This window comes from Topomyia yanbarensis, chromosome 3 (genome assembly GCF_030247195.1).
Source record: "Topomyia yanbarensis strain Yona2022 chromosome 3, ASM3024719v1, whole genome shotgun sequence".
NCBI lineage: Eukaryota > Metazoa > Arthropoda > Insecta > Diptera > Culicidae > Topomyia > Topomyia yanbarensis.
The window spans coordinates 157,764,047-157,775,822 of NC_080672.1; the positions used below are offsets into that span (position 1 = coordinate 157,764,047).

The 11,776-nt window shown below is 39.5% G+C and overlaps 1 protein-coding gene across 1 annotated transcript; it reads left to right on the plus strand.

Moving 5' to 3' along the window:
- Nucleotides 1–1,339: 1,339 nt before the first annotated feature.
- On the plus strand, nt 1,340–7,025 carry LOC131687334 (uncharacterized). Its single transcript, XM_058971412.1, has 3 exons — nt 1,340–1,666; nt 2,123–3,507; nt 3,684–7,025. Exons 1-3 carry the CDS (start codon nt 1,651–1,653, stop codon nt 7,023–7,025), a joined length of 4,743 nt encoding a protein of 1,580 aa, XP_058827395.1. The 5' UTR covers nt 1,340–1,650.
- The last annotated feature ends 4,751 nt before the right edge of the window (nt 7,026–11,776 follow it).

Genomic DNA, 11,776 nt, shown 5'->3' on the forward strand with positions numbered 1-11,776 from the left:
GCCACTGTCGGATAGATCAGCGTGTTGGGGCTGAAGGATCTCACATGTACACAAGCAACCGCCTCCATTGGCTGCTGGAGAGACAACACGATGACGACGGAGGCAAAAGTTATTGCACAAACATGGTTCGCCATCCGGTGCGTAAGCAGCTCACTCGGAGTTAGTATTAGGGTGATCAATGGTTCATAACACACATTTAGGAAAGGTTATGAGAATCTAGCGATTCTCCAGTTTGCCAATCGCGATGATTTATTATTGTTCCAAGGAGCTTTGTTCGTTTCCAGGTAGACGTTTTGTTGTAGACACTATTGCAATGGGCGCAAAACCTGCTACACAATGAACCGCCCTACTAATAACCAAGCACCTCTAGATGAAGGGAAGCAAAATCAACAGTTGGTAATCTTGTGTGAAATAGTAGAAGCTTGCAGCACTAACGGTGATCAACTGGCAGCCATAACCAGCGGGATAAGATGTGTGTCAAGTGGATGATGCTGGCACTTAGTGGAGTCTGACGTACTTTAAACAGTAGCTTTCGAGATTGTTCAACAACCTACGTTCGAATAAATAGATTTTTTCAACCAATAAAATTGGGTGAAAGTATTGCGTCGCCAAAATGAAACTTACATCATGGTTGTGAAATGTATGTACTCTGGTGGAAAGTAGGTATACGAATTGAACATGAGCTTTCAAAACATATTAATCTTTTTTGCTTTGTGTAAGATCTCGAACAGTTAAAAAATCCATTTTGACATCGACGGACCCCCTGCACATTGAGAATGTCTAAAACCGTTTATTTTCAACTGCCCATAACTTCCCCTTCGATATAAAACTCATTCTCAAAAAGTTGAAAAAAAAAATCCATTTTGACATATCGGCGGACCCCATGTATACATTTAAAATGTCAAAAGCTTTTGCTCTTCAACTGCCAACAGCATGCTCTTTAATACATTTTTTTTAGTTTCCTTAACAAGTCTTGTCGAAAATGTAAAGGTTTTCGGATCTTTCAACTTTCAGAACCAATTACGTCGAAAATGCTGGAGGAAAAAAATCTTTCTGAATAAAAAAGACACAATATAACATAACAAAGTCATTGGTGCGTTTTGATTTCGTCTCATCAGAAACCGACACTAACTTATTTACGGAATAAATTAGCGCTGACTTGACGCTAAATCTGTAAAACAGAAACACACTTTGTGTTTTAATCTACAAATTAAAAACTACAAGGGGCAGCCCTATGGGGTTGCACGAGCTGTAGACGTAGGACTATACTACTTAATGTAAAATATTTATTTTCTTTGCACATTTTTAGTAATAATTGTAGTGCCGTAGAAATGTTATAGTTACCAATTATTTACAGCAAATGACAAGTTGTGATAACGAAGAAACCTTTATGGCAAATTCGTTCTATTTCCATCATTTGAGAAATCATTCTACAGAGCATGCGTGTTGTTACTAAATATAACTGGCAACCATGTATTCAAACGCAAACGCGCAATTACGAAACGAAATGATCGATGCGTTTTAGCAGGAAGAAGAACGCAAAGTGATCGCTTGCTCGAACAGGAAGTACGGAATTCTGACTCTCATTCTGTGTACGACTTTTGAGACGATAGGAAGTTTTGTACCATCGTTGTGAAATTTGGATACGACATGGCGGAGCCTGTAGGTAAGTAGAGTGCCAAATCAAAGCCCATTTAATAACTGCGTATATTGAACATAGAATTGCTTCGATATACAAAACAAATGACAAAGAAAGAGAAATCAGCAAACAAAAAGAAAAAAAGACCTAATACTTCAGTAATTTGGTTGTTTGAATCCAGTTCGACCTAAGCGGTCTCAATACAAAAGAAGTGCTTGAGCGAAGCTGTCTCAGTACAAAAATGAGCGAAGCGGTCTCATTAAAAATAAACAAATAAATGTGTTAGAGCGAAGCGGACTTTAACACAATTAATCTGTGCATGAGCGATGCGGTCTCAGCAAAAAAAAAAGAATTGAACGAAATGGCGTTTTTTTAAATATTTTTTTTACTAGAGTCGGTGTATGAGTGAAACGATCTTAACACGAAATCCAATTATGCACGAGCAAAAATGATACGGAAAACTAAAAAAATCCTATTTTTTAGATATGACACTGCAGATCAGTAATAAACAAAATAAATGCTACCGGATGAAAGACTTGACACGTGCGTCGTCAGTTAATATTGCGAACATACCACCCATACGGGGTGAAACAGAAAATCTAGTGCCGGGGAGGACACAACAAGTGCTGTCGCAGAAACAGCAGGAGGTTGACAAAACGGAACAATTATCTCGCGAACTAGCGGCAGAGAAGGCAAGAAGCACACAACTAATGGAGGAACTTGAACAAAGCAGAAGAATGAACGAGGAGCTAATAGCTGGTCTAACGGAAAGGGATGCCAGCAGATCCGATTTCGAGAGAGACAATCGCTTTTCTAGCACCCGTAGGGCACCAGGTGCATCGAACTTGGAAGAATCCAGGTTCTACACATCAATTAACCAGCTTTCCATTTCTTCCATCAACATCCCCGAATGTAAGCCGGATGAAGATGGTGAAATCCATCGTCAGTCTTTTGAAGCATGGAAAGATCTTTTGGTGGACTCTATGACGTTAGCTGGAATAGAGGACGAAGTTACCAAGTTTATGATCTTCAAGGTTAAGTCCGGCGCGAGACTTCTTGAAATATTCAGGAACACAAGATCGGTGGAAGAAGACCCCAATGTTAATGATTTTCCATTCGCAAATGCAATATCCAGGCTAAAGTCCTATTTTGGATCTGGATCCGACGTTATGCTCATGAGACGGAAGCTAGCATTGTTGAACCAGAAGCCAGATGAATCCGATTTATCGTACATAACACGGGTCGGATCAGTAGCTCGACTGTGTGAGTTCGAGGGGTCAAAAGAATTTGAGCAAATTGTTGCAACAATTGCCGAACATGCTACAAACTGTGAAGTACGGACAGCATCACTGAAAATGTTGAGCCGCAAACAATGTTTTACAGACCTCGTCGACAAAGTGCGCGAGATCGAGGCAATTAAGCTAAATGAGGAGTTTGTTCGAAACAAGTATGCAAACCCAGGACACGCAGTCGTCGCATCCGTTAGTGCATCATTTTCAAAGTCCGCGAACCGCCCATTCAACTTTAATCCACAGCGCAATTTTCAAAACTACGGTAACAGGCCACTTAGAGGTGGATTTCGAGCTCCAAGGGGTAGACAGTACTACACTGCTGGTGGCACTTCTTTGCACCCATCACGAAATGAAAAATGCTGGCGTTGTAATAGCATATATCATGCAGCACATGACTGCAGTCACAGAGACAAAAAGTGTAACTATTGTGGGATTAATGGTCATATTCAACGAGCGTGTCGTTCACGTAGTAATGGTCCAGGTATTAAACGACCAACAGCAGAGCCATTGGAAAATACTCCTCGGAAGATAGCACTAATAGATGAAGTGAAAGACGACACGGAATCTATTCAACCAGTAAGTGAATCCACTGAATAAACATTTTTTACTCCTTCATTACTATATAATAGCCTAACAATACCTAAAAAAAAAAGAATTAAAAAAAATCAACTCTATGTACGGTTTCTAAATTGATTGATAACCAAAAAAATATAGAAAATAACTGATCAATTGTGTTTCACGTTTTTCTGCAGATGCGTCCGAAATCCGAACGAAATTTGGCGACATTACACAACCCTACTTGCAAAACCAGTGACGGTTTCAATGTCTTACCTAATACAGTTGGAAAGATTTCAATCTGGAATATTGCCCAGATCACAGACCCTAGCAACAATGACCAGGTCATTAAGAGAGATGACGCTATCATCACTGCAACTGTATCTGGCATGCAATGTATTTTCATGATTGATTCCGGAGCACAAGTGAATACTTGTACGGAAGCTATGTTCAAGGATCTAACTGCGGACATTAATTACAAAAGAGGATTATTAAACATTCAATTCAAGTCGGATAAATCTCTAAAGGCATATGCAACAGAAGGACACATAAATGTTTTGGCAACTTTCCATGCTCCCCTCTATGTATCCAGGGACAGACCAACCTATATCGAGAAGTTCTATGTAGTCAAGGAAGCTCGTGCTTTACTAGGGAGGCCAACAGCTTCACGATATAGTATACTGATGCTGGGTCTACAAGTTCCCCTTCAACCTCTAGCGGAGCATGCTTTCGATGAATTGTACCCAGGTGAAATTGCAACGGTTGCTTTCGACGGAATATTTCCCAAGTTCAACGTCCCACCAGTCAAAATCTACTATGATACATCGAAACCGCCATGCAGGACTGTGTTCACTAATATTCCGCTGGCTGTTAAACCTTTAGTCGAAAAAAGGCTGCAGAATCTTGTATCAGCGGACATTATCGAAAGAGTAGTAGATGGAATGGATACTTCGTTCTGTTCGTCGATGTTAGTTGTACCAAAAGGTAAAGATGACATTCGTCTAGTCATCGACTTGCGTGGACCAAATCGCTATATACAACGAACGCCGTTTCCGATACCTACACTGGAGAAGATAGTGGCTGAGCTTGATGGAGCCAAGTGGTTCTCTACAATCGACCTTTCGAATGCATTTTTTCATATAGAATTGCATCAAGAATCGCGACACCTCACAAACTTTTTTACCGAATTCGGTATGTTTCGGTGCGTCAGGCTTCCCTTTGGCCTATGCAATGCCCCTGATATATTTCAGGAGACACTACAAAGAACCATTCTGGCTGGTTGCAAGGGATGTATAAATTATTTGGATGATTGCTTGATATTTGGTGGCACAAAAGAAGAACACGATGAAAATCTGGCAAATGTACTCGCATGTCTTGCTAACCATAATGTCAGACTAAACAAAGACAAGTGCGTTTTTGGAAGTCAGTCGGTAAGATTCATTGGTTTTCAACTCACTCCTGACGGTTGGCAAATTGAGGAAGAAAAAGCCCAAGCGATTAAAAATTTTAGGCAACCAAATTGCACCGCTGAAGTGAAAAGTTTTCTGGGGTTAATCACTTTTGTGGACAGATTTATTGTCCATCGAGCAACGAAATCTGAACACCTACGAAATCTCGCGAACTCCGAAACATTTTACTGGACTGACAAAGAAAACGAAGAATTCAGCCAGCTCAAAAACGAAATTTCAACTTCCATAAAAAGGCTCGGATACTACAACGTGACCGACCGCATAGAACTATTCGTAGATGCCTCGCCTGTTGGTTTGGGAGCGGTACTTACTCAAATTAACGAAATGGGCCTTCCAAGGGTTATAGCCTGCGCGTCCAAATCATTGTCTCTTTCGGAAAAACGATACCCTCAGACTCAGAAAGAAGCTCTTGCAGTTGTCTGGGGTGTAGAAAGATTTTCCTACTACTTATTAACCAGGACTTTCACTATTCGCACGGATGCAGAAGCGATACAATATATTTTCGACGCGAATCATCGTTTGGGCAAACGTGCAATTTCACGGGCAGAAAGTTGGGCACTTAGATTGCAGCCATACGACTATGAAATCAAGAGAGTACCCGGAAATAAAAATATTGCTGATGCTTTGTCACGACTCATTTTAGCAACACAAGAGTCGGTCCCATTCGAAGAGGATAAAGAAAGTCACTACCTTTATTCCTTAGATTCAGGTAACATGGTTATCACTTGGAATGAGATAGAAATGGCATCTGAAAATGACAGCGAATTACTATCCGTTAGAGAAGCATTAATGTCGAACAAATGGCCTGCTGATCTGCGTCCGTATGAGGCACAGAAACCTAATCTACGCTCTCTAGGCTCTATGGTCTTCAAAGACGACAGAGTGATACTACCAAACACTCTGCGAAGAAAAGCCCTCGAGTCTGCACATGGTGGACATATCGGAGAAGTGGCAATGAAGCGAGTAATGCGTGAGTACTTCTGGTGGCCCAGGATGTCCACAGAGATAACTCGCTTCATGAAAGATTGCAATACCTGTGTTCAACTTTCAAGACGTAACCCACCGTTGCCTCTCTGCTCTCGAGAATTACCCGAAGGCCCATGGCAAATGTTGCAAGTAGATTTTCTCGCAGTACCTACCTTTGGAACCGGAGAGTTTTTGGTAGTAATTGATACGTATTCGCGCTACCTGTATGTAGTAGAAATGAAGACAATTGATACTGTATCTACAAATTCAGCTCTAAACGAAGTTTTCAGAATGTGGGGATACCCGTCAGTCATACAGAGCGACAATGGACCTCCATTCCAGAGTTCTGGATTCGTCAAATACTGGGAAGACAGAGGTGTTAAGGTACGAAAATCTGTACCACTCAGTCCTCAGAGCAACGGAGCCGTGGAAAGACAAAATTCAGGTATCATCAAAGCCTTGTCTGCGTCGAAATTGGACGGATCAAACTGGCGCCTAGCATTGCAACAATACGTGCACCGGCATAACACACTAATTCCGCATTCCCGACTACTGGTTACCCCTTTTGAACTTATGGTTGGATGGAAGTACAAAGGGAATTTTCCTGGTCTTACGAAATCATTTAATTACTGCGATTCCAGCAAACTTGATCGCACAACTATTTATGAGCGGGATACCGAAACGAAACTTGCATCCAAGCAATATGCTGACCGGGTGCGCGGCGCTAAGGATAGCAAAATAGACATTGGCGATACCGTTTTACTGGCGCACAAGAAAAAGAATAAAACTGACCCCACCTTTTCATCGGATCGGTTTGAAGTTGTAGCCAGGGATGGAGCAAAGGTCGTCCTAATGAGCAGATCGGGAATTCAGTACGCTAGGAACGTACAAGATGTAAAACTAGCACCAACTCCGGTTTTGAACCAATCTGGCGGACTGTCTTATGAAACAGTTGACTCCGAAAAGCAAGCACAGTACACACAAGAAGCCACTACTGCCGATCCAGTACCACTTGAAGGAGAGTCCAGGAACCTGCGACAACGGTCCTCTTTGAGACCTCCAGCGAGATTTGACGAAGAGTACATTTACCGAGTGTTTTATTGATCCCCGACAGCATCCAGAAGCAGAATAGAAATTAATGCACCGCGGGAAAAGAGCACAACTGAACTACTGCAAAAAAAACTAAACTATTTGACAGAATAAATAAGCTAACAGTAATTTTAGAATTAAATTACTATAAGAATCTACCCTGGTTTCTACCTATCTAACGGACTGACAGTTCTCAATTTATTTTTTCGGTTGTTGCCGCACTTCAATGCTGTATATATATAGGTGTGGCAGACCGGAACGACCGGTATGACGAAAGCAAGTCGATTTATACTGTGATCACTCCACTCATGTAAGATTCATCTTACGAATTTACCAAAGTGCCATCTTCGCCACACCTGTATATATGACATTGGCCGCACTTGACATCAATCTGTTGCACGGTTCATCAATTACACCAAGATTTGTGTAAAACTTACTCAGATCTAGAACTGATACAAGATAATATAAAAAGGTGCATACATAATCGCAAAACGGATTTCGATGGCAGAAGACGGAAAAAATTTAAATTATGTTTTGTTTCTATGTACTGAAAATGGTAAGTCTAACAGCAACATCAAAAATATGACGCAAGATACGAAGAGTACTCCTGGGGGCGGATGTAGTGCCGTAGAAATGTTATAGTTACCAATTATTTACAGCAAATGACAAGTTGTGATAACGAAGAAACCTTTATGGCAAATTCGTTCTATTTCCATCATTTGAGAAATCATTCTACAGAGCATGCGTGTTGTTACTAAATATAACTGGCAACCATGTATTCAAACGCAAACGCGCAATTACGAAACGAAATGATCGATGCGTTTTAGCAGGAAGAAGAACGCAAAGTGATCGCTTGCTCGAACAGGAAGTACGGAATTCTGACTCTCATTCTGTGTACGACTTTTGAGACGATAGGAAGTTTTGTACCATCGTTGTGAAATTTGGATACGACAATAATAAATCAAACATTTCTTACGTATTGTTTAATCACAACCAATCAACATCGAATATTACATATTGAACCAAACCTTCTTGGTTATCAGGTCATTTCATTTGTAGTAGGTGATCGAATCCGATTAAACTTATTTAAGAAGATCTGAAGAAAGAAGACAGAAAACTGTGATTGAACTAATATCTGGAACTAAATCATTATAGAATAAGATTAGCTTGTAAAACCTTTTCGATTGTGTGTGGTAAAAAACCCGGACCAGTGATAAAAATCAAATTTTAGACAATATAATCACATTTCATGTATAGACCAAGCATTCTAGTTATATTTTGCCATTATTATAACTTTCCTAAAGTATGCATACAAATATAGCGAATGTAGTAAATAATAAACTTTCGTTGTGCATTTTAGTAACAAATTAGATCTATCTACCTACACATTCGCCTCAAACATTAAACCCAAGCGCACAAAGCAAAATGAATCAACGCTGATGATGATGGGTAGAGCGAAAGAGACAACTAATACCACGACACTATGTTAACCGTGTTTGCAAATGGAGCTCGCATGTACAAACTATTTTGTGTACGAATAATTATACATAAGTGTGCTGGAAACGAGCACAACACAAAAGATAGCATACGGACAAGCTCATTCGCATTCACAGCGTACCTCCACAGGCAGTGTAACGGACTTCTAACTCAGCTACACTGGCTGTAAAAGCATACAGCGCAGTGATCTGCTTCGCCTGCCGCTCAACAGGCGACTGAGCTGCTTCGGCGAAATCCGTCCGTTTAAATAGTCGATGATGACGTCATTCATAGAAGCGTAGTGCGCTAGGTACACAAATCTGTCGTGCTGGACTAGGGAAGCGCTATCTTCTGTGTGTAAATGCGCGATATTTTGACTAGGTTATTCATTATTTAAATTTTTAATGCCATGATATCAAAAATCTTTGGATTTATCTATTGGAATCTATTCTTAGAAGTATTTCGGGGCGACATGCGCAAAAAATTTGAAAATTTATGGTGAGATGGCTGAATTATATGCGTTTAAATTTTCATTACATGCCATTTTTGTAGATTTTGCAACGTGCACCCCTATACCGAAAACAACGACGTAGTCCTACGTCAAAATAACAAAGGGTGATTCCCCTATCATGTGAAAGTATTTATGGACCCAATAAATACACTTGAGCTGTATCAATTTCTGATTTGAATCACTGTATAATACTGTAAAACTCATTCTATGGATGCTTAGATACTCAAAATTTCGCGGCTGGTGTGAAGCCGATTTTCTCCGTATATTTCATATGGTACATTCAAGCGTAGTCTTAGCGAGAAAGTCTCAGCTGGGACTGAAGCAGTTTATAAGCAGTTAATGAATCACTAAAGGCTCTCTACATTGCTACCAAATGTATTTCTGTGAAAAGATTCCATAAAGTAATCCAATCACGCAATTTAAGGTGTACTATATGCACACCTGGGAATTGCACACAACAAGAATGAATCTTTCATCTGCACCTAGTTAGAAGTTACCCTTGATACTGAAACATTTGACCATTAAGCAAAATATCCCGAGACACAATCATAACTTTATCGAACGATGGCAGAATAAAAGCCAATCATGCAGACATCAGCGAACCTCATAAGACGAACTTTTGCAATCACCAAAAGTTCCTTAGCGCCATATTTGGTTATTTGTTTGTGAAGAGTTTGCCCTGGTCCTGTGGACTTTGGTACTCCTACCTATCACCGCTATCCTTAACCTACTGGCTATGTTTGCGATTGTCAACAAGTCGAAAATATATTGAGTCAATATGAATATGAAACGATCAGTAGAAAGGCGCTAATGTGGAGGCGGAAACAACTGCCAGCTCCCAGGATGCCTTGGTGCCGACAAAGGATTTTGACTTGACATTTTAGATAACCGCTATTGAGTTTCCTGAGGTATATAATGTTTTTATAGTGTTTGAAGTAGACCTACAATGAAACAAGAAAAATAAATATGTACAAAGCTTAAAATTTTTATATTTTTTTATGGTAAAGCTTAAAATTTTTATAGACTTTTTATTTTGGCGAATAAATAAATGTATTTACAAATAAAACATAATGCTGCAAACAAGCGGTGGAAAGCAGAATAAACGTTGAGGCGAAACCCTCCCTATAGCAGCAAGCTAGAGAAAATACCGGTGTAAAACAAAGAAATCAAAACTTGTTCATCAGACTTGGAATATTTCGATGGTTTGTCTCCTGCGGGAATCACTTTGGCTTCGAACGCAACGGCCCGGGCGAACAAAAAAAAATGAATTGGTATGTTTATGAAGATCATATTATGCAAACGAGAAGAAAACAATCAACACCATCAAAATTCAATAGAATGGCTGACGTACGGAGGAAAAAGGGCTTCGCTTGAACAATTTCAATGGCACTATACCCGACAATTTAGCCACCTACACAGAATGCGGAGTGGCAACGGAGCATTATTCACACAGCCCACGGTCAAACTGAACGCAGCGAGAAGAGGCCACCGAGATGCTTCGAATCGCACTAGACTTGGGTATCTGTTTTGATAAATGTCTTATTTTCGTACGGAACAAGAAGAGGCATTCGTTTTCGAGACGTTTGTTCAATAGGGCACTCGTTAGTAAATTATTTCTCCATTTCATTATTTACTTTGATCGAAGAGGTTGGAAGGTGTTTTTGTTTCATCTTTCCACTGCGTTATTATGCATTGTTTTTACAGATATAGTATCGAGAAGAAGTGAACCAATATTTTAATCTGCGTACTTCAGAAATGAATAAATTTAGATTTCTTCGGGGGGATGAATTATTATACCTGTCTCTGTGAATCGTGAGTGGTCGTCGATGATGATGAATATTCAGTACGGTAATTTGGAGAGAGATGCCGCACATTTCTAAAAATCCATCCTGCATCAAAGTAAACAATTCAATATTTAATGAAATCTTTTTATCAATTGGGACAAGTTTCTAAAATACTGTGAAATTGTTTTTGACATGAAAAAAATTCATCAAATTTCCACGAACATTAAAAAAAACACGTTTTATCCACCTAGTGGTGCAATTGTGTCATTTTCATTTCTCCAAACTATGATCCATGACTGTTCAATATAATTGTAAAAATGTCTATTAAATAGGTTAATAAGTCTAGGTTCGCTATGTTTCTGTTAACACCAAACCCATTTGAAGCCGCGCCTGCCATCTTTGTACAACGCATTAGCTCAAATGGCAGGGCGGCAATTGGGACACTTGATTCCAGTTTTCGTTGCGCTTAAACACGAGGATTTCATCATTTTCAAGGCATTTCTCGACAATAATATGCACTGATAATATAAATTCGTAAATATTATGAAATTGATCATGAAATGCACGAGTCGTTTTCTGCAACGAAGTATTTTCGTACATTGTAAATAGTAGGTTTCGTTCATTTCATGAACCAGAATGGCCGCTTGATGGGCAAAAGCTTTCGTGAATTTTACGTATTTAGTATACACTGCACGTATGTTATCGTTGATAACGACATTATTTTTGTTGAAAGAAACGAAATGTTTTGTTTATTTTAATAAACGTTTGTGTATATTACGAACGATATCGTTGGTCACATGAATTCATTTCGTTCATCTTAGAAAAGTTTTCGTATGTATTACCCTCTTATTTTTTGATTAGATCTTTTGAGATCGATGTTTGAAACCACTATTTTTTTTAATTTAATAAAAATCGATCTGGCCAAATCGATTTTATTGTGGTATAAAGAAATGGCCGCTTGGTGAACGCAAGCTTTCGTAAATTTTACTTATTCA